Source organism: Gymnodraco acuticeps, unplaced genomic scaffold (assembly GCF_902827175.1).
Source record: "Gymnodraco acuticeps unplaced genomic scaffold, fGymAcu1.1, whole genome shotgun sequence".
Taxonomy (NCBI): Eukaryota; Metazoa; Chordata; class Actinopteri; order Perciformes; family Bathydraconidae; genus Gymnodraco; species Gymnodraco acuticeps.
This window is the reverse complement of record NW_022992126.1, coordinates 4,268,607-4,293,017: the sequence shown is the minus strand read 5'-3', so window position 1 is coordinate 4,293,017 and position 24,411 is coordinate 4,268,607. Positions and strand designations below refer to the sequence as shown.

The following is a 24,411-nucleotide window of genomic DNA, read 5'->3' as shown; positions in this document are numbered from 1 at the left end:
AGGCCCTTGATGGTGTTTTGTCTGTACAGTGGGGGACTATGAATGAATGTGAGGGCGTCAGGGCATTCACCACTGCAACCCAGATGCAGGTCCATGAGTCAGGTTTGTGGCTCTCCCAATCAGGATTGTTGGAGGCATCTCCAGATGGTCTGGTAGGGTCTTCCGCTGTGCTGGAGGTAAAGTGTCCCTATGGAGCCAGGGAAATGACAATTAGTGAAGCATTGCAAATCAAGGGCTTCTGTGTCAGTAAGGAAGGAGTAACATTCAGCCTGCGTGAGGAGCATCCTCACTGGCACCAAGTGCAAGGTCAGCTTCACCTCACTGCAAGAAAGAAGAAGAAATTGTGAATCGTTTTTAATTTACATTTACTCGCCTTTGCAATGTTGTGGTTGTTAGACTGTTAGGTTTCCTGTCAGCTCGTCTGTTGGGAAGATATAAAATATTAGTTTCATGGAAGTCACACCGTCACATATAAGAGCATTAAGACATACAGTACATAGGCTAAAACAAAAACATCTAAAGATATAACCTTGCACTTTGATAAGTCTCTTGAACATTTTCACTATTTTGACATTTGTATAGATCAAAATTGAACTAAAGAAATAAAGGTAGATTAATCCATATTGAAAATAGGTGTCAGCTGCTACACTAATTATAATAGTTATATTTCTTAATTACGATAAGATATTACTGTATTGATCCCAATTTGGGAAATGTTTGTGTTGCAGCAGCATAACAAGAAAAACAAAATATAAGTTATTATATATAAAAAAGTATGTGAGGGATGGAATATTAAATTGAATATAAATGTAAAATGTACATGTGATTTTACGTCCAAGAGAAGCTATGGAGCAGAGAGTTCTCTGCCAGGCAGAGGTGATTTGTTATTAGTTCAATATGTCAAACTGATTTCCCTGACTACAATCTTTAGTTACATGGTGAAACGTTATGCTGCTTGTACTAATTAGACTTATCATATAAGCCACACAGGTTTTAATAGGATGTATTCATTATCTTTACTTATGTTGCGGTCTTTTCAGCAGTGCCATCTCTAAAACGGCGATACAGTCACTACCCATCATTTAAATTTCACCGTGACATGGACAAAAATGTAACGTCAGCTTACCTCATGGCACGAATCCAGACTCTCCTTTGGAAAACATTGGCCAGGAAACGATAGAACGAGCACGTTTCATGCGAAGACCTGTGGCTGCAACCCGGAGCAAAGCAACAAACCATTGCGTAGCTAACTAGTAGCGCTAGCTTTATCTAACGTTAGCCAACGAAACAAACTGCTGAGTAAAATTGGAAAACACTGGTAATTAATTGTTCTATAATTTGTAAAACTACGGTGTTAAAAATGACAATTTCAAAAATACAGATTCTAATGGTCAGATATAGATATACAGATACTAAAGATACTACAGATACTAAAGATAGGCAGGTACTTGCTTTCAAGCAGAACACAGGGGAAAACAAACTTAGCGGGAGTGTTTACGTGTTCGGCGTAATGACGTACAACGGCCTCGACAATTTCTGTAGTCCTATTCAGCCACTCTGTAACAACCATAGTTTTTCAGACACGTAAACCACTCAAAAATCACCAGTGGGGTCACTGCTGATGTATTTAATGTCGTAGAACAAAACGTGATTTATCTCTTAAATGTGTGTCAACCACAGACCTTATTTCGAGCTATTTTCCAAAACCCAATGGAGAAAATGCATTGCTTTTTGACGAAGGAACCGGAAGTGCTAAAAATGCTAACTTACTTCCGGGTTTTAGGATGCGTCACTGCGGTTCTCTATAGAACTACTCGGGTCTTGATAGATTGAGTGGGGAAGTTCATGAGATCTTTCTAGAGGGTTATTAAGAATAACTTTTATCCAATGACCTTTTCCCTCTCTCTCTGTGTCTGTGTATTCTCTTGTTCCGATTAACCCAGCCAAATCTTTTTTCTTGTTTTGTATCTATATCTACGCCGGGATCCGGAGTCGAGGCTGATCCTCTTGCTGTAGTCCTGTGTCTTGGATCCTCTATCCTGAGTTCTGGATTAAGTCGTGGACTTCGGGTCGTGGCTGAACCTGTCTCTGCGGTCCTGCCTTGGGTCTCGTCATGCTGCTTCCCTGATGGCTTCCACAGGATTATAGCTGACATCCTCGTGGATTAATCTTCTTATTACAGACACATGCATTTCCTAACATTCGGTCTATATGCTGTAAAATGTATTATCTCTTCGATTTACACACGGCATCTATTGCACGTCTGTCTGTCCTGGGAGAGGGATCCCTCCTCTGTTGCTCTCCCTGAGGTTTCTCCCATGTTTTCCCCTTAAACTGTGGGTTTTCTCTGGAAGTTTTTCCTTGTACGATGTGAGGGACTAAGGATAGAGGGTGTGTCATGTCTCGGAAACTTATCATGAAAGTCTATTCTTTATATTAGTTTTGTCATGTCCCTTTGTTCAGTCTTATTGTAAAAAGTATTCCTCCTCTCGTTTCAGAACTCCATGCTCCCCGCCCCTATGTGTCTCCTGTGTTCGTTATTGGTTTCCCCACCCTGATTGTTTCCACCTGTTCCCCTCACCTTGTGTATATATTGTGTTAGTCCCCACCTGTCCAGTGCCAGTTCGTTTCCTATTCATGACCACGTTCAAGCCTGCTCCATGGTCGTATCCTGTTTTCTCTAGATCACGATTTTTGCATTTAGTTTTTCCTCGGAAGAGTGATTTTGTGTTTCTTGTTTTTGTTACTGTGTTAATTCCAGTAAAGTCTTTATTTTTGAATACCACCCGAGTCTGAGTCTGAGTTGTGCATTTGAGTTCATGCCTCTGAGTTCACCCCTTGACAGTACGAACTGGCCATTAAAATGAACTCAGCCGACTCAGACCAGCTAAAGAACGCCATCCGCTCTCAGGGCCAACGTCTTGGGCAACAAGAAGAGCGGATGGCCGCCATACACCTAACCAACAGCTACGAGGAACTACAATCATCGGTGACAACCCAGGTGAATCTGCTGGCAGCTGAGGTCCAGCGTGTGCTCACTCACCTGCAGGCTGCTTCTCCTCCCACGACTCCTCCGCTCCCAGCGACGACCGGATCCGAGCCCAACCCGGCGACTGGGCCGCACATCTCGTCCATGCATCTGGCTCCACCCGAAAAGTTTTCTGGGCACTCGGAAGGCTGCCGGCCGTTCATCGTACAGTGTGAGTTACACTATCGACACTAACCGACTGCATTTCCCACGGATTACTCCAAAGTGGCCTTCATGATCTCCAGACAGACACCATGAGGAAGATTTTTGATCAAACCACTCCGGGCAGAGAAGCAGCTCGGGCTCTGATCAAGCTGCGGCAGAATCAGCGTAGTGTGGCTGACTATGCTATTGAGTTCAGGACTATTGCAGTCAACAGCGGATGGAACTCCGCTGCACTGTTCGACGCATTCGTCAGCGGTCTCTCGGATCCCCTACAAGACCAGCTGGCGCCACTCGATCTGCCCGCTGACTTGGACTCCATCATATCCATGGCAATAAGAATAGACAATCGTTTGGCGGAGAGGAGAAGGGATAAATTCAAGGCTGCGATTGTTCCGCCTCTCCAGAGGAGGCGCTCGCCGTCGTATACCACTTCTTCTTGGAGGCCCCGTCACCACTCACCACCCGCGCCCCGGACAACAGCGCCCCCTGGCTCCGTGGAGGAGCCAATACAGTTGGGCCGCGCCAAGCTTTCTATGGCAGAACGTCAGCGTCAATTCAGGGAAGGCGTTTCTACTGCGGTCAGCGCGGTCATCCACAAGCGGCTTGCCCGGTAAAAGAGGAGGCTCACCAATAAAGAGGACGTTGGTGAGCCGATTCTCTGCCTCTGACTTTCCTCCTCGCACTTTGACCCGCATCCAGGTAAAAGTCAGAGACAACGTTTTTACTCAGGGTGCTCTTGTTGATTCAGGGGCAGACGAAAGTCTAATGGATTGGGGTTTAGTAAACAGAATGAACATAAAAACTAAACCTCTACCCCAGCCTCTTGAAGCCAGTGCTCTTGATGGGCGGCTGTTGTTCAAAGTGACTCACCAAACTGAGCCTTTAGAAGTAAGGTGTAATGATAACCATCATGAGACTATGTCATTTCACCTTTTTAACTCAGCTCAACATCCCCTCATTTTGGGGTTTCCCTGGCTGAAACTTCATAACCCTCACATAAATTGGCACTCTGGGAGGGTGGAGGGGTGGGGCAAGAATTGCGTTGATCACTGTTTAAAGCAGGTAGCGGAGATTGACAGGAGATGCAACACTGGGAGTTTTAGGCAGGAAACAGACCCAAAAATAGATCTTCCTGAAGTACTTTCAGTTCTCTCCTGCTACCACGATCTAAGTGAAGTTTTTAGTAAATCCAAGGCTCTGGCTCTTCCTCCTCATCGTCCCTATGACTGTGCTATTGACTTGATTGCTGGGGCTTCCATTCCTAAAGGTCGATTATATGCCATTTCAGGACCTGAGAAAGAGGCCATGAAGGACTATATTGATGCCTCCCTCAAAACAGGGCTTATTTGCCCTTCCTCATCCCCAGCAGGTGCAGGGTTTTTTTTTGTTGGCAAAAAGAATGGGTCTCTTAGGCCCTGTATTGACTACTCACCTCTCAATGACATTACTGTTAAAAACCGGTACCCCCTCCCTCTCATCTCGTCCGCTTTCGAGCAGATTCAGGATGCCAAGGTTTTCACCAAGTTAGACCTGCGTAATGCCTATCATTTGGTCAGGATCAGGGAGGGCGATGAATGGAAGACAGGGTTCAACACACCTTCAGGCCATTATGAATACCTTGTCATGCCGTTTGGACTGTCAAACGCTCCTGCAGTTTTCCAGGCTTTGATTAATGATGTGTTGAGGGAGTTTCTGAACCGTTTTGTTTTTGTCTATCTGGACGACATCCTGATCTACTCCCCTGACCTTGACACCCACAAACAACATGTCCGTCAGGTTCTACAAAAACTGCTCCAAAATATGTTGTTTGTCAAAGCCGAAAAGTACGAATTTCATGCCGAGACAGTCACCTTTTTGGGCTTCATCATCTCCCCAGGTCAGGTTAAGATGGACCCAGCAAAGGTTAGCGCAGTAACCAGTTGGCCTACCCCTGACTCTCGCAAGAAAGTGCAGCAGTTTTTAGGCTTTGCTAATTTTTACAGGCGTTTTGTGAGGAGCTTCAGTGCTATTGCAGCCCCTCTTCATGTTCTCACGTCCCCTCAGGTGCCTATTTTTTGGTCTCCTCAGGCTGAGGAGGCTTTTTCTCGGCTTAAGAAGATGTTCACCTCTGCCCCCATACTTACCCTGCCGGACCCCACTCGCCAGTTTGTGGTGGAAGTGGATGCCTCCAACGAGGGGGTGGGAGTGGTCCTCTCCCAGCGCCAACAGAAGGACAACAAGCTTCACCCCTGCGCTTTCCTGTCCAGGAAGCTCTCCCCGGCGGAAAGGAATTACGATGTGGGAAAACGTGAGTTGCTGGCCGTGAAGCTGGCATTGGAAGAGTGGAGACATTGGTTGGAGGGAGCCGAGCATCCTTTTGTGGTCTGGACTGATCACAAGAACCTGGAGTACATCAAGAAAGCCAAAAGACTGAACTCCCGCCAAGCTAGGTGGACCTTGTTTTTTAACCGTTTTGATTTTGTTCTTTCTTACAGGCCAGGGTCTCAGAATGTCAAGCCTGACGCTCTGTCCCGTCTGTTTGACCCTGTGCCCGCAGTCAAGGAGCCGGAACCCATTATTCCGTTGAACCGTGTGGTAGGAGCGCTGACTTGGAAAGTGGAGAAGGAGGTGATGCAAGCTAACGGTGGGGCTCCTGCACCCAGGGGTTGCCCGCCTCTCCGGCTATTCGCTCGGGAAGCCGAGCGACCACAGGTGATCCACTGGGCTCACACTTCGTTGCTCACCTGTCACCCCAGAGTCAAAAGAACCATGCTCATCATAAAGCAGCGTTTCTGGTGGACATCCATGGAGAAGGAGGTGAAGGAGTATGTGGAGGCGTGCCCTGTTTGCGCTTGCAACAAGACCTCTTCCAGGGCGCGGATGGGATTATTACAACCACTTCCTATTCCCAACAGACCCTGGTCGGATATTTCCATGGATTTCGTCACGGGCCTTCCTATCTCTAGAGACAACACCACAGTTCTCACAGTAGTGGACCGTTTTTCCAAAATGACACATTTTATTGCTCTGCCCAAATTGCCCTCAGCCAAGGAAACGGCTGAGGTCATGATGCGTAATGTGTTTCGCCTGCATGGTTTCCCGAAGGATATTGTCTCCGACCATGTTCCCTAGTTAGTGTCACGTTTCTGGTAGGGCTGCACATTTTGGGAAAAAATCTAATTGCGATTTTTCTGACAAATATTGCGATTGCGATTCGAATTGCGATATTTGTTTTTAAGCGACCCAACGGAAGTTTATTGTAAAATGCGGCCATAACTCCGGCTAGGAAGGTCGTATCAACGTACTCCCGTCTCTAGTACCCCCGCAGCCCGAGCTACGAGTGAAAAAACTAAACTTACATGAAACTTCCGTTGGGTTGCTTTAAAGTCAAGCTTCAGTTTAAGATTCACCCTGTAATAGAAATATGTGATGGAGCATTACTAACCTGACTCAGATGCTTTGTTTCACCAAACCATCTAGGAAAGCTCCATTGGAAGCCATTTGGAAAGGGCAGGCACTTTCAAAAGCACTTGGCAGGTGATTGGATCAATCTGTCTATCACCTTCTATCATGGGCTACTTCTGATTGATTAACAATGGCTGGTATATGTGGAGCACAGCACTTCTGATTGGTGTGGATGACTGACACACAAGGAGAAAAAAAAAAAAAGTAAAGAAAATTGTTTAAAAATCGCAGGCTTTGCGATTTCATAATCGCATCATTTAAAATCGCGATTTCGATTTAAAATCGATTAATCGTTCAGCCCTAGTTTCTGGCAGGAGTTCTGCAGCCTCATCGGTGCCATGGTCAGTCTCTCGTCTGGATACCACTCGGAGTCTAACGGCCAGACAGAGCGCCTGAACCAGGAACTGGAGACCTGCCTGCGATGCCTGGTTTCCCAGAATCCCTCCTCCTGGAGCGAGCACCTCACCTGGGTTGAGTACGCTCACAACATCCTTCCTACATCTGCCACAGGCCTGTCACCGTTTCATTGTGTTTATGGTTACCAGCCGCCACTGTTCCCAGCCACGGAGAGAGAGGTCACGGTCCCGTCTGCCCACGCTCTGGTCAGGCGTTGCCATCGCGTGTGGGCTGCGGCTAGGAAAGTCCTCTGCAGAAACTCGGCGCTTATGAAACGAGCAGCAGACCGAAGACGCCAACCAGCCCCTGTGTACCAGCCAGGCCAAAAAGTCTGGCTTTCTACGCGGGATCTTCCCCTCCACGTACTCTCTCGCAAGTTGGGTCCCCGATTTGTGGGTCCCTTTCCCATCACTAAGGTCATCAACCCGGCTTCAGTAAGACTACGGCTTCCCAGGTCCATGAAGGTGCTTCCCACCTTCCATGTGGGGAAACTAAAGCCTCTGAAGGAGATCGCCATGGTTCCCACCGCCAAACCCCCCCCGAATGATCGATGGTGGTCCGGTCTACACGGTCAAAACTCTCTTGGCTGCACGGAAGAGGGGTAGAGGGCGGCAGCTCCTTGTCGACTGGGAAGGTTACGGCCCTGAGGAGCGGTCTTGTGGCGCGTTTCCACTGCAGCGGGTAGCTCGCTTTAAGCGTGCCGAGCCGTGCGGGGCTCGTTTTTGGTTGCGTTTCCACTTGGCCTAGTACCGGCTAGCGGGTCCTAATTCACAGTTTTTCTGGCCCCATAAAATCGTGGTTCTAGGGCCAGGAACAACCAGGCTGAGTCGGAGTGAGTATGCTAAACTAGAGAGAGAATCGCTGGCAAGGGGGCTACAACTACAACAAGATGAACATATTTGACCGTGATTTAATTGTAATACACATTTCAAAATGATGCCGAAGTAACAACATACTGATACCGGTTAGTAAAAACCATGAATTAATGACAAGTCTGCAGACGGCAGGCGAAAAACCTTTTAAAATGCGTGTTTTCTGAATGGAGCTTGGCTAAGCTAACGTTATATATGCTCCGACCGTCCACACTTACAACAACGGCCTATACAGACATAAATAAACCAGCGACTGTATTCGCCATGACACAGGCAGTCTGTGGTTTGTACTTGTTTAACTTTTGTCTAGTTTCTGAACAGATATGAAGAGCTGTGAGCTCTGAGTGCTAAGAGCTAACGGCTGTGTTGTTTTTCTGGGGCGCTCATTGAAGATGACGTCACGGCTCCGCCTACACTGCGTTACTATAGTAACTACCCCAGTTCCTGAACTGTAATGGAAGCGTAGCATTAAAGTGAGCCGGGCCTAATAAGGCCTAACCAAACCGAGCGAGGCCGAGCGAGGCCGAGCGAGGCCTGCAGTGGAAACGCGCCATTAGATACTAGAGGATCTGTGGATCGAATCAGGAACCAGCCGAAAACTGGGAACTATATTATTCTCACATCTACAGACTGGACTTTGTTCAACTGATTATCATTTATATGTCTATAGCCATCCTTTTCATAGCCTCAGACAATCAAATACAAATGACAGAGAATAAAAAGTATAAAGACACTGCAGCTAAAAATCGTTTATAAATGTGCTATATAAATAAAACTTGATTTGATTTGATGACTTGCACATGTAGGACTTACTCCCACCTCTGGTAATGATAATACAAATGTATGTTTTTTTTATGTTTTACATTTTTAACTTCTTCTTTTCTACTTTTTCTGTTCATTCGTGAAGTAGGCTTTCTACCCAGCTGGCACACTAATGGCACATTTCCACTGCAGCGGGGTAGCCCCGTTTAAGCGTCCCTAAGCGTCCTCGCTCAGACCTCGGGCTGCCTCGCTGGCCATCCGAGGCCGTGGCGCATTACCATTACAGTTTAGGACCTGGGGTAGCAACGCAGTGTAGGCGGGGCATCTGTGCAAAGACATCCTGGAACACTTTCACATTTCGAGTTGTTCCGTCGAGCTCCCGCTGGATTTTATCATCCCCAATGAGATGTAGGAACGTCAAAAAATGTGTATAAAAATGCTGCAAGCTTGCTTCTAGATATATATGCGACGCTAGGGATGATCTCGCACGCGATCTTGTGACGATTCTCTCTGACCAATCAGCAGTCGAGAGTGTTGACGTCACTAGTTCAGCCCTGGCCCTGGCCTGATAGAACCACGATTTTATGGGGCCGGAAAAGAGGGGAAAAGTACCCGCTAGCCGGTGCTACGCTATATGGAAAGGCCACCAAAGTGACCAAAAGCAAAGACCCTTGATGTTGTGTCATCAACAGGTGTACAGTGGGGCTGACAGAATACATGCGTGGCAGATCCTCCAGCGGTGACTAATGCATGAGGCTTATTGGACTGTTTGTATCATGCCTTGAGAATGAACGAGAAGAAAGGCTGACCCTGGAGCAGATTGAGGAAGAGCTGGCAGTGCACATTACATTACATGTCACTTGTTAGACGCTTTTATCCAAAGCGACTTACATACTCAATACTGTCGGCAAACCCCACAGGAGCAATTTGGGGTGAAGTGTCTTGCCCAGGGACACAACGACATGCTGACTGCAGTGGGGTTTGAACCTGTGACCCCCTGATCCGAACACCAATGCACAACCCACTGCACCACACGCCTCCATAGTGCGCAATACTAACAGTCTGACGTTCATAAAGGTGAGTACAACAATACACTCACTCAGCTGTCAACAACCACTGCGTTGCCTGTGTGTAAAAACAAAAGCTTTTATATGTGTGTTTTTTGGCTGCATCCATTGTGGATTTGCTATTGGTGATACAGCTCACCAATCACTCTATCTTGGTGATGTTTTATTACTGTTCATTCCATAATAAATGTCAAGTTATGTATGAAGCTCAATATTGCTTGTCGCACCCGCTGCAGTGTCTTTATACTTTTTATTCTCTGTCATTTGTATTTGATTGTCTGAGGCTATGAAAAGGATGGCTATAGACATATAAATGATAATCAGTTGAACAAAGTCCAGTCTGTAGATGTGAGAATAATATAGTTCCCAGTTTTCGGCTGGTTCCTGATTCGATCCACAGATCCTCTAGTATCTAAGTGTCCTTTAAGTATGACACTGAACCACTCCTTATTAGCAGGTTGGCATTTTGCATGGCAGCCACTGTCACTAATATGTGTCTGAATGTTGGCATCGACAGAACTGTGATAAGGGAAAGTGCATGAATAGGAGTGCAGTTACTTGAGTATAATTTTCTAGTACTCTTTCCATCCTTGCAGGTTATATTTAGCACTGTACAGCCCAAGGAACCAGGTCTAAGGAGAGTGTAAATATATTCCTTATCAGTGGCGGCGCTAGGGGGTGGCTACTTGGGCTCAAGCCCCGGATGTTTTCTGAAAAGCCCCGGATGTTTCACTTAAAAAAAAAAAAAAAATGTGTAATTGATTTATTTTTATTTTTATAACGTCTCGGGAGTAATGTGCAGTACCGGAGTCCACCAGAGAGGCAGCCACTGTGGGACATTAGCCTGCGTACTGCGTAGCCTGCCCTGAAGAAGAAGTGATCCTTCCTAGTGCCTGACGAGTTTTAAGCTAATAGCCTATACAGTTATGGATATTAGAAAAAGTTATTGTCATCGAAGCAGGCGCCACAAGCTGCAGCAGCAGCAGTATCAGCAGCTGACAACAATGTCATCACCAGCAGTCAAGAAATGGATGATGTTTCAGGTTTGTTAATCTAATGGTGATATCTGCACTCTGGCTGACTGAGTAAGAAGTGAAAAAGAGGGATGTAACGTTAATGTTATAGCTAGTAAACATGGAGTAACCACACTAAGTATACCCTTATATGTTAGTATGTATACAGAACATGACTAAAAATTATCCTAAGATGTAACGTTAACCCTTCATAACTCAGTCTACTTTTAAGACACTAAAATAACGTATTCCAATTTTTATTTTGTTTTCACACGTGGAATTATACCGGCTCTCGTTTCAGTACACATAACAACAGAACTGACAGGCAACCCTCTGAATCAGACTCCGATTGGCTTTGACTGCATCCACTCAGAGTGTCCGATTCAGAAACGTGACTCTTACACTCTTTACGTCACAAACAAAGATGGTGGATGAGAATAGATCTATAAAACGATAAGCAATGCGCCAGAATCAAGGTGAGACTATCCGCATCCTTTAAAACTCTACGCACATTCGTTACACCTTAATAAGTAAACGACTATTTGAGTGAGTTAAGGCATTAGTTTGCTTCATTAAAGGGTGTTAATGAGTGTTCTCCAGTGCCTTTTGTCCGCTTTAAGGTGTTATTAAGGTAGGGTTAATGTTGCTCTCAAAGTGCACCAGATTGATGCTTTCAACTTCAATATTTTAAAAAAAATCTTCCCGGGGGAGCATGCCCCCGGACCCCCCCGAGAGGAGGCGACGACCCCCCTAAAGGATGTTCGGTCCACCCCCCACTTATAAAAAATAGCACTGTACCCCTTCACCCCCCACACACCCCCCCAACCCAACGACTCCTGGGCTAAGTCCCGGATCTCCTACAATCCTAAATCCGCCTCTGTTCCTTATTAATTAAGAAAAGGAAAAAAATGGATAGATGGATGGATAGATAGATGTTTAAAATGGTATGTCATTCACAAAACAGGAAGAAGTTCCATTTCATCTCAATGTCTCTCCCTATCGTCTATTCCCTGTCTGTCTGTCTTGTCTCTCTCTTCATCTCTTTCTTCCTTTCCACGCACTCTGTCTCTCTGTCTGTAGTTTCAGGAATTTCTCAAAAGGATGTTCCCCAAATATCTAGGACGTCTTTTTGGGTCACCATTAAAATGATCTACCAAACTTATAAAACATGCAGAGAAGTTACCTTTTTTTGCATATATGGAGATCTGAGCCTTCCTGCCGACACAAACAACAACAACATCAACCAGTACCAACAACAGAAATAATGTATGCTCTCATTATTATTCCTATTTAGACTTCTAATTTATTCGGCCTTAGTAGGGAACAGCAGTTTCAAAGGAAAAACCATGAAGAGTGGCTTGTTGATAAGGCACGAAAGTTAAGTCAAATTATTCAGTCTTCCGCTCTGTTTTTCCCCTCTCATTTTTCTCACACATAAAAACACAAACACATACTCTACATGCACACATCACTCCGCGTCCTCTCTTAAAGCAGTGACAATTTACAATTAATTAGAGAGAATCCATATTTCCTTGCTTATTTATGCTTTTGCAAAGGCTCTATGATCTGCAGCTCAAAGCAAAGCAGTGAAGACAGAAGCCCAAAACCTCCCCCATCAGCTCCATATGCTTGGAACAGCCTTTATCACTGAACGATTGACAGCTGCATAGGAACTGCCAAATAAAACATCCCAGTCACTCCCCCTCATAAATGTACATCCAACACCAGAATAGAGCTCCGAGAGCCGTTAAGTCATGGCTCATTTTGCTTTCATTTTCATTTGCGGTGTTGTTGTTTAGAAAACATGATAATGATGTGTTAAGGTTTCTCAGAGAGCGATTCCGCAACCGTGCCTCACTACATTACATTGTTATAGTTGTTTGTATGCCTGTTTTCTTCTATGTGATCACTCAATGTAAGAGAGCTAGATATGAAGCAAGAGAAGGAGCCCATTTGTCAGACTGCTTTCAACCACTACTCTCATATGCTCACACTATTGTCTGCCAACATACAACAATTTATTTCCTCTTCTGTGATATTAAAAACAAAAACAATACCTCCCTGCACATTTCTGCTTCTCCTTGTAAAATGGAACACTTATATAAGGCACCATTGTGGATTACATAAATGTCTCAAAGTTATCAATATTTCATCCTCTGTGCGTTTGATGTGTTTGGTAATTGGATATTTATGTTGTGGGCTTCCTCCCTCATAACCCCCATTGCACTTTGGTATTTGTGTACTTGCATGTGTGTATACTTGTAGTATATTATGCTGTGTGTGTGTGTGTGTGTGTGTGTGTGTGTGTGTGCGTGTGTGTGTGTGTGCGTGTGCGTGCGTGCGTGCATTGATGCATACGGTGTGTGTGTGTGTGTGTGTGTTTTGGTGTTTCACCCAGTTCAAGCCCTTTGTATCATAAAAAGTCAAGGAGGGCCCCCCACAGGAAAAAGTCAAGTCTGCTGGAGTAGGTCTCGGATGGAACAGTGTTGCTATTATTGCAGTTATGTGTGCATATGTTTTTTTTCTCACACTGGGATGGTCAAGTAGAGTAGCCAAGAGAGCTGGGAGGTTTCATTTGTCTGGTTTGTATTGTCTCCCCGGGGCAAAGAGAGTTGGTTGTTCTGCTTTGATGAAAACAGAGAACAAGGATAGAATAGGAAGCAAACCAGAAGGAGGAGCACTAGTGTGGGACTCCTTAGTGGGAACTTGAGTCGAATAAATGTTTCACGTTTCTGACAGTTTATGTTACAAAATAACTGCCTGTGTCAAGAAAGTATCCGACAAACCATTCAAGGACCGACCTGGGTATTGTAGCAGCGACTGGCTACTGAATTGAATAACATCAAGGCAAATGGAGGAAAAAGAGGGGAGGAGTGTGCACCCTACTTACAGAAGGAGATGGAGAGATGGTGGAGAGATTTAGTCACGGTAGGGAGCAAAGAAGCATCAGCTGACTTCTCTAAATGCAGTTCCTTTTTGTGACCGAAGGAGGGAGCTGTTGGGTTTTAATTCGGTGATCCCAGAGGAGTAGAAGGAGTAGCCTGCCAAGACCAAAAAGAAAGAGAGAAAAAACATACAGATGGGAACAGAAGGGGGAGGGAGTGTGAAACAAGGAGACAGGGGAGGAGGGAACGAAAAGAAGGAGCCTGACTAGTACCTTCACAGTCCATTACATCACTGTTCTGTATGAGAATACTCCTCTCCGACTTACGTCAGTGGGAAAGACTCCAATCACACTGTTGGTACAGGAGCAACACCTTCATCATGCTATAATACAACAAAAAATACAGTCCTAACAGCTCTTAACACTGCAAAGATGTGTGACATTCGGTGAGATTTGGAAACCACTAACTGCACATAACATGCTTTGAAGGTTGATATGCATGAACGGAAGATGTCGAATATACTTCAGCACAAAGAAGAACGTATCAGGGCAGAGTGGATTTTAGGTTTGGTAAACATGCAAGTGATACAGCTCCTCATATCTATTCTGGTGTTCGAGACAGCTTTACTGCTCATCAGACTAAAAGCACCTCTGCCCCACTGCTGATGTGCCTGCTTACCTGCCTGCCTCCTCAGCAGTTCAGCACAAAGTTGTCTCAAAGTACACGAGAAAAAGGGAGGGGGGAAAAAGCAGCAGTACAGTGCACAAAAATGTGAGTTGGTGTACACCATGAGAATCTGTTGGCATGCATGCATTTGGATATGGGTTTCTAGAGTGATACAGCTGTGCGTGTGTGCGTGCATGCGTGTGCTAATGATCCAGAGCCCTCTTACTCTGCCATGTGAAAGCAGCTCAGTGCCTGGAGGTCCCATATAACCTGTTTGTGTGATTTTGCTGTGGCTGCGGATATTCTAGTCTTATCATCAATCATTAGACTTTCTCGCTAGCTGTTTGAATCAGGTTTACCCTGCTGTGAACACATTTAGTGTAACAGGATCTGTGTGGGTGTGTGTGTGGGTTTGTGTGAGTGTGTGCGTGTGCACATGTCCTGCTGTGAACGCAGATACAGCAACACTCAGCACTGGACATCGCAGCAGGCAGCACCTGAGAGAGATTGAGATAGAAACGTGTGTGTTTGTGTGTGGTGGGAAAATGCTCCTCTGAAAAGATGGAGACTGGAGGAAAAAGACAGGAGGAGGGAGCTAGTGTGCACTCACATCAGCGAGCACCAAACAGAGCTGTACAGTAATACCTTAGAGACACAGGGTGCATCTTCAAAAAACACTCACACATACTACACGCACACACACACACACACACACACACACACACACACACACCACACACACCCACACCCACACACACAAAACATCCAGGTGCAGTGGCTGGTGTCTTTTTGTGATGAAACGCTATTCCCAGGCAGAAATAGGTCACTAACCCCAGGGCCTCTAGATTCAGGAAGACTGGCCTCTCTGAAACCCTGTCTATGTCACACACACGTCTGTTATGTCTCCCGCTGCCTCCACCACACACAAACATACACACACACACACATGCATACACTATCACACACACAATTTACTTATAAAATACCCTAGGGAGATTTGTTCTGCTTTTGTATGTTATTAACACATATACATTTTGGGGGTGTTTTACTGCCATTTTAGAATCAGCTTTATAGTCCAAGTATTTTTTGCAAGCAATTTGACAGTTTTTTTATGTTTCAGTTCCAAGACCATTCTTCAGAAAGATAGAAATACACATACTGCTTAAAAACTAAAACAACAAAGCAGAATGAGGATTGTAAATGATAGATGCATAACTCTTTCAGGATTCATACACATATATATTCTGTATATTAGGCATCGATGAACAACAACATACAGTGTCTCTTTAATGTATACATACAGTGTCTATATATTGTACGTTTAAAAGTAAAACTGTTTCTGTAAATTCTTAAGAGAAATGAAGTATGATTAATATGCATGTAACAAACAGCCCCTTGCATGGAACAGTAACCCACTGTGACCAGTGTTTGTGAGTGAAAGGCACATTGTGATTTGTCATTATTCAAATGTGTTTGCTTTAAAGAACGAAACCAGAAAAGGCACTGCGACCACTGGGTAAACTGTAATTTGCATGCACGTTTGTGATGGGACAATAAACCATAAACAATTATTTACATGAATACTTGCACTAGGACAAGCACAGAACATCATCAATGTATGGCTGACGGCCCACAGCAGGGTTGCATATGTGTGGAAATGAAAAAGAACAAACATAAATAATAAAAACATGACAACAAAACAAATCTGCAAAATTCAAATGGATACAATCAATCAATTTTAGGAAAGAGATTAAGATCTACACATGGGAGCCATCTAGAAGGACAAAACCAACTGTGATTATAAACCTACTGTATAAACTATAAACCATCTCTATTATAACCTCGTCAAATATAGTACTATTTCAAAATATCTTAGAAATCATCTAATATTAAACTTCCATTGATGCTAGTTTTTTTTTTATGTGGCATTGTTGAGCAAACAAACGTAAAAAACCTTTTAGAATATTGAACTGCAAATGGTAGCCCAGAGTGGGCACTTGGCAAATAAATAGAAAATAAAGCCCTCATGTCCCTCCTACTCCACAGAAACAGGCAAATGCATGCACTTTAATCAGTGACCTCAATGAGTATCATTCATTTTAAAGATTATCTTGATTGTGGGCCATATGCCTATACAGTCCCCTCCAAAACTATTGGAACAGCGAGGCCAATTGCTTTATTGTTGCTGTACACTGAAAACAATTAGGTTTGACATCAAAAGATGAATATGAAACAAAAGGTCAGTATTTCAGCTTTTAATTCCAGGTATTTACATCTAGATATGTAAACAACTGAGAAGATAGCACCTTTTGTTTAAACCCACCCATTTTTCATGTGAGCAAAAGTATAGGAACAGAGAATTTAAAATGGTGTGAAAAAATGAATAATACTAAGTATTTCGTTTCAAATCCTTTGCTTGCAATAATTGCATCAAGCCTGCGACCCATTGACATCACCAAACATTTGCATTCTTCTTTTGTGATGCTTTTCCAGGCTTTCACCACAGCCTCTTTCAGTTGTTGTTGTTTGTTTCGGGGGGTTCCTCCCTTCAGTCTCCTCTTTAGCAGGTGAATGCATGCTTAATAGGGTTGTAGTCTGGAGATTGACTTAGCCGGTAAAAAACCTTCCACTTAAACTCCTTGGTTATTTTGGCAGTGTGTTTTTGGTCGTTGTCTTGCGACATGATGAAGCATCTCCCGATCAGTTTGGTTGCATCTCTTTTTAAATTGGCAGACAAAATGTTTCTGTAGACTTCTGAGTTCATTTTGCTGCCTCCATCATGTGTTTCATCATCAATGAAAATCAATGAGCCCGTCCAGAAGAAGCCATGCAAGGCCAAGCCATGACATTAAATCCACCATGTTTCACAGATGAGCTTGTGTGTTTGGGATCATGAACAGATCCTTTCATTCTCCACACACGTTAGCCTTTCCATCACTTTGGTAAAGGTTCATCTTTGTTTCATCTGTAAAAAGAACTTTTGTACTTTTGTACTTTTTGGCAAATTCAAATCTGGCCTTCCTATTCTTATTGCTAATGAGTGGTTTGCATCTTCTGGTGTAGCCTCTGTACTTTTGTTTTGAAAGTATTTTGCTAACGTTGGATTGTGATACGTTCACTCCTGCCCTCTGGAGGTTGTTGGTGATGTTTCTTTACAGTTCTCACGATGTTTCTGTCATCAACTGCTGATGTTTTCCTCCGTCAACCCGTTTGAAGTCTGATGCTCAGTACACAAGTGCTTTCTTTATTCTTAAGGACATTCTAAATGGTTGTACTGGCTATGGCCAATGTTTGTGCAATGGCTCTGGTGGATTTTCCATCTTCTCTCAGTTTCAAAATGGCTTGCTTTTTTCCAATAGGCAGCTCTATAGTCTTCATGTTGGTTACACCGTTTTAACTAAAAATGCAGTCTGCACAGGCAAAACCCAAAGCTAAAACTTAGAGCAGACATGCAGTGCTATTTATTGTTTGAATAATCAATGTAGCAGGACACAACTGGGCAACACATAAACACCTGTCAGTAACATGTTCCAATACTTTTGCTTACTTTAAAAATGGGTGGGTTTAAACAAAAGGTGCTATCTTCTCAGTTGTTTAACAGATCTAGATGTAAATATCTGGAATTAAAAGCTGAAATACTGACCTTTTGTCTCATATTCATCTTTTGATGTCAAACCTAATTGTTTTCAGTGTACAGCAAAAAAAAAGCAATTGGCCTCGCTGTTCCAATAGTTTTGGAGGGGACTGTACTTGGATTCAAGTCTTTAGGCTAGCTACAATATTGGTGAAGTGTTTTAGAAGTGGAGCGTATACTGTAGGTTGTTTCCTTTTTGGGTTGTAGTATACTGTAGGCAGTTGTTGCCAATTCTAGAATAGCCTTTTTCACAGCTGAATAAGGCTTGCACTGACCTGCATTCGTGGAACAATTGGAACAACCTTTTAGCCAAAGTTTTCCGTGACTGACGAAATGTTTTGGTGGCTGTGTAAATCTCTAGGTTATTATGTATTTTTTTGCCCTATGACGCCAAAAATAAACTGCCTACCCCAACTTTAAGAGTAATAACACTATACAGTCATTATTTATAGCTCAAAGCCTAACAATAACAAGATCTAAAAGTTCTAAACTGTATTTAAATGTGATATATAAGTTAAGTTGATTTCTGATTCTGATTCAAGTTCCGAACAACCCTCACCTGGAGGACTGAGTTTCAGGGGCCACTGACCTATGTGCCCTGCTAAAATGTCCCTGGATAAGAAAAACTACAAATACCTATAGTGCTTATGTGTCTGATCTTAACCTCTTACCTCTTTGCAGATATATGTAGTAAGTATCTTCTATTATAAATATAATAATTTGTTTTTTAAATGTGGTTATTTAGAGTTGAATTTATTTATTTGATTTTACTTTGTATTGCAATTCTAGTTTTTCTTGAAAAAAAAAAATTCTATACAGTATATGATTCTTTCCCCACAACAATATTTACACTCAATATAAAATCATATTCAACCTACCACAAACAACTAATAGCAGATGCAGCACTTCAATTTGAATTCAGAAAGTTTGTGTGAGAGCTAAGTTTTAGAGTAGTTTTTCTGACTGGGTAGGCAGAACTGGTAATTTATTTGACAGCAAAATCCTCATGCTTGCTACTAAATTGTTTTTCTTTCTCATCACATCATTCACCTACTGTGTCCATCCATCTGTCAACTGTTTACCGCTTGGAGTCGGATCGCGGAGGAAAACCAGCTCCAGCAGAGGGCCACAAACGTCCTTTCCCCTGGCAACATCAACCAGCTCTGACCAGGTGGAGATATAACCCTCCACCTGGTCCTGGGTCTGCTCCTCTGTCTCCTACCAGCTAGACGTTCCTGGAACAGCTCCCTAGGGATGTGGATACTGTAGGTGGAATCAGGTGACCGAACCACCTCAACTGGTTCATCATACGCGAAGTAACAGCGGTTCTACTCCGAGTCCCTCCCAGATGACTGAACTTATCAATTTATCCCTAAGGGAGATGACGGCACCCTCCAGAGAAAATCAATTTCAGCCGCTTGTCTCAATGATCTCGTTCTTTCGGTCATGAACCACCCTTCATAACCATAGGTGAAAGCAGGAAAGAAGATGGACGAGTAGATTGAGAGCTTTGCCTTCTAGCTCAGCTCTCTCTTCATCACAGCTACTGCAATACCGCTCCTGCTGCTCCAACTCTCCGGCCCATCTCACGCTCCTTTGACCCCTCTCTCGAGAACAAGACCCTGAGACACTTGAACTCAAAAAAGTGTTTCAGTCTAAATACAGTACATTGAGGTCTTGACCTAACAGAAGTCGCTGAGATAAGTCATTACCATTAGATCATGCTTGTGTTGTATACTTGCCAGAAACACAAACAAACTGATACAACTGCACATAAGCCCACCTCTCTCTCTCCAGCTCTCCTCCTCTCTATCTGGAAGTGGGATTAGTGGTTATGGCCGAGGTATGGGAATGAGGCTTACCTGGGAGTGGGAGCCTAGTTCTCGGTCCCTCAGCATGAGAGAGAGGGAGATTAGCCCTGAACATAAACACACTGGGATTACTCACTACCAAGGCTTAATGGATGCATGATACAGTGTTCCTACTGCATGTATATTTATGTATTTATATGTGCTTTGAAAAACCGCGCACTCTGCATCCATGTTCATGCATCTTAAAGATGACTTGCAGTGAGATTACCTCCACAGAGAGTTGGGTCACTTTGAGCCTTTCAAACACAGAAACCGATGGAGGGAGGATTAGTCAGCTAATCTAAATCGACACATAACAAACTGTTCAGATACGCCTCTTCCATTTCAAATTTGAATCATGCTATGGTGTTCACTTATTTAGGTTGTGCCCGTGTCAATCAGTTGGTGGCTATTTGTTTGATGGAATCAATATTGTTATTTTTTATTCTGTTTACTTGCAAGTTTTGCCAGTCAGTGAGTCGGTAGCTATTTGTTTGTCCAGAATCAATATTTGTGTTACTTCCGACCTCACCTGCTAAGCAAAGCAGCTGCCATAGCAGGGAAAAGACCTTATGTAAGTCAGCATGGAGTTCGCTGTGTCTCATTTGAAGTACAACTCTGAAATGTAATTGGTCTCCTGACACATGTAATTGCACATAGACACACTCGGAAATGTGTGCTTTCTCACTTGCACATCCTTTGCATGTTTTCCATGCTTTTGAATGCATCAGAATGCATTAGCCAGAGAACAAAGACTGTGTACATTGGAGGATGTTGATTAGTCAATTACACAACAGGGAGTATGATAAGAAAACTCCAGCAGATCTCATGAATATAATGCCTCATTATGATGTCCACCAGCTCTTTATTTTCAGAGGTTTTCCCATATTTTCGACAGTCAATACCCCATATAATCTGTGTTGGGATAGCGAGCATAGGTTGTCAATCAGCCTTTGGGTACTTCTGAGCAAATGACGCAATCTTATATCATAGCTATAATACAAACTTAGAATACTAATCACTTACCTATTTTTAAATGTCATGAGTGGACGTCTCTATTGTGGGGAATAAATGACATTTCCCACTATGTGGTTTTTATCAAGGTTACAGGCAGTTACATGGCAGCATCAATGAATATGTTCTAGAATTTATTATTAAAAGTTTCCCTCTTGACATTTTGATTCAGCCAGAGCAACCTAATAAAATGTACAATAAGATAGAGTATTAGCTCATCTTCCCTTATATCTGTTTTTGGTCCCTGCCCACATGGAAGGAATATATATGAACCTATATATTTTTAATATATGTCACATATGTTTAACATATATGTGACATATCTGAAATTGGACCCCTACATATATGTCTCTGAACATATATGTACATATATAGCCATATATGCACATATATGCACACACATATATGTACATATATGGGTGCAGTGTATATGCACATATATGCACATATAGGTTTCACATATAGGTTTCACATATATGCACATTTTTGCACATATAGGTTGCACATATATGCACATATAGGTTGCACATATATGCACATATAGGTTTCACATATATGCAAAACATATATGTGCATATAAGTTTCACATATATGCGCATATAAGTTTAGCCTATATGTGCATATATGTTTATTTACACCTATGTTCAAGGTTTATACATAGCCTACAGACTCCAAGCATTCCACTCCAAAGTTTTGCCAAACCACCTGGTGTAGTGTACACGAGCTCCCCTGTGAGTTTATTGGCAGATAAAGCCCAAAGCCTTTATTCAAACAGATGATCTATTTTATTAGTGATTTGTTTCATACATCATTACTATTATTTTTGAATTATCTGAAAAGTCAGTGCATTTACCAAATCTGTCTAAGAAGCTGCTAAGTTTACAATTATTAGTTAGAATTAGGTAAAGTTTGGCTTTTCAAAATACTGTTTAAAAGAAAAAATGACATCACATGAACTTCACTTGTATACAAACAACAGAGATCATCAGCACAGGTTGTTTACCAGAAGAGCAATAAGATATGCATTGCAATCAAGAAAATTAATTAAAGACATGATATGGCACAAACACAGTACAAAGGGCATGGTCATTGATTAAGGGTGAAGATGCTGGTTATTTAACACTGCAGAGGAGAGCAATTAGTGTCATGGGATTATTAATGACTACATATTCTATAACACAGAGGACCACCACAGCGGAAGCACACTAGCCCAGAAAATGGGTTATATTAGAAGAGAGCTGTGATCAAGAAGTGAGCAATTGAAAATGTAGTGATCACCCTACAGTAGGTGCTAATCCGTGCAGATACCATTAATGGGTGTCCTCACTCCTCACTTACCTGATGCTGATCCTGATCCTACCAGTGATAGCTAATAAATAGTGAAACAGGGATGGTTAAAGTAGTCAACTTGAGGTATCTCTATTAACTTTTATTTTCCTTTCTAAATTCATTCGTTTTTACTCACCGATTATGGCCGCCTTTTTTCCTGGGTCCAGGGCTTCCAGCTGCTCCCCATCACCTCGCTTTGGCTTGCCACCTAAAGTAATATTTCATAATTATTATTTTGCAAATGAAAAGTGGGTAATCCTGCTGATCTGCAGCAGCTAATGTGTACATACTAATGGCCCACACTTTAGGCTAGAGTGGTTGTCCAGGGACAAATGACACTCAAGGTTCCTTGGGGGTTCCAAATAGACCCATACACATTTGGTTTTCCAAACATACACTCTGAGTTATGGGGGTCCTTGAAATGATAAAGTTTGAGAACCACTGGGCTAGAGTGTGGGACAATTGTAAAAAAAACATTACTCGTAACAAATTGCAGCAGCGAAAACAGAGAGTAAGAAAATAGTTCAGTTTTTCCATTCTTAGGTGAATCAGTTTAGAAAGAAAAATACATGTGTAAACTGCCTTTCTTTATTAATGACAGGATTGATTTAAAGAGATTTTCAACAGTAGCTTTTTTTTTTACCGTTGAGTTTGCTCTGAAGCAGGGTTTCAAGGGGAAATGTGCCGAGGAGGAGAGTTCGCATCATTGCTGTGCCAGAGGTGGTATGGATGGATGCCTTCCACGCATCTCTTTTGCAAAAGACTCCTGACCCCTTCACAATTTCAATCTGAAAAATACATCACATATAAATGTATTAGTAGGCCTACAACTTTCACAAATATATTTTATGGAATATCACAATTGATTATTAATTAACATTATACAAACTAACATAGTTTGTATAGATCAGTAGTAAATAGTTGTCTACTGCACAAGAATGATAAAGGCACTAAAGTAACAAATCACTGTCCTAAACTTGATCTAACATGGGCACGCACGGTAATACATCAGTTTTGCAGTTACCCATCAAAAAAATAACCACTGTCCAGATAACATTTTCATGTAACCTATACCTTAAGAATATGCATCTACTTACTGTCTCTGGGGCTTCGGTTTTCTCTGGAGCTTCGGTTCTCTCTCCATGGATCTGGAAATTAAACAGTGACATGACAAAATGTATACGGTTAACTTTTACAGTGGTAATAACTGGGAAATATGGACACAAATAACCTTATATACGTTGTTTTATGTCAAATAGCAAAAATATCCAATCTATATGTTTTCCCGCCTCCCGCCTTGAGAGCTTATAGATACATTTTTGACTTGTTACTTACTTTGTTGTTATTTCCACCATCACCACCACCATCATCATCGTCATCACCAGGCTGCTTCTTCTGAGGCTCTGCAGCTGCCACAGTATTTTGAGGCTTTTTACAAGAGAAGCAAGATGAATTAAAGGGGGATGAAATTATTTTGTAGTTAGCTTTCTATGACATATGACTAATTTGTCCAAGGTTTTTGTCCATTGATTTGATTTCCATTATGATATAATACACATGTGAAAGCGGAGGTTCTTGGCCTGTTGGCAATGAAAAATGTGGCACTGATGAGATTAGCCCTGGACAAACACACATTTGTAGACTATTGCCTCCTACAGAGTCACACCATAAAATATGCATCCTTAGAACAAGAAAAATGTTACTCACCTGCAATTGTTTTGAGGTTGCTGCATACTTGTTAGAGAAGGAAGACAGTATGTTATAATTTTTGAACAATTAAAAATACAAACAGCAGGTGAATTGCCCTAATCAGCCTAACATCATAAAAATCTCCTCCTCTGATTAAGTAACAAGTAAAATAAAGTGATACAAATAAGAGGAACTTACTCTTCCAGCAAGCAAGGCAATGTCCTCCTTCATTTGAGGAATATCTAGTGTGAGGTTGTGACAGAAGGGAAAAAATAAAATCACACCAATTAAAATCATCAGATCACCATAGCTGCAAGCAACTTGGATGCTATTTGCATCTAAGTTGTAACACGGTCCATTGACAGCACATTTACAAAACAGAAAAGTCCTATCCGATTGTATTAAACCAATATTGCAATACAATAATACTTACGCTTTATTATGAGGTCTTTCAAATGATCATTTTCATTTTTCAGGGCCAAGTTTGCATCCCTCTACTAGTGCTGTCAAAGTCTATGAAGCTGTCTAAGAAATCTATGAAAATGTTTAATTTACAACACAATTGTATACAATATGTAGTGGGTGTCCCTGCTTCTT

At 42.6% G+C, this 24,411-nt stretch overlaps 2 protein-coding genes across 2 annotated transcripts in view; both read right to left on the bottom strand.

Moving 5' to 3' along the window:
* tyrp1b (tyrosinase-related protein 1b) overlaps positions 1 to 3,539 on the bottom strand; it is a 47,088-nt gene extending 43,549 nt beyond the window's left edge. Inside the window, exon 1 of the mRNA XM_034203453.1 lies at positions 3,044 to 3,539. Within this exon, the coding sequence (XP_034059344.1) occupies positions 3,044 to 3,192 (149 nt within the window). The 5' untranslated portion in view covers positions 3,193 to 3,539. The remainder of the gene's footprint in view (positions 1 to 3,043) is intronic.
* Positions 1 to 16,388, bottom strand: part of si:dkeyp-118a3.2 (protein Ycf2) — a 53,450-nt gene extending 37,062 nt beyond the window's left edge. The window contains exon 1 of the mRNA XM_034203452.1: positions 13,638 to 16,388. The gene's annotated coding sequence lies outside the window, so the exon portion shown is untranslated. The remainder of the gene's footprint in view (positions 1 to 13,637) is intronic.
* Between the last annotated feature and the right edge of the window lie 8,023 nt (positions 16,389 to 24,411).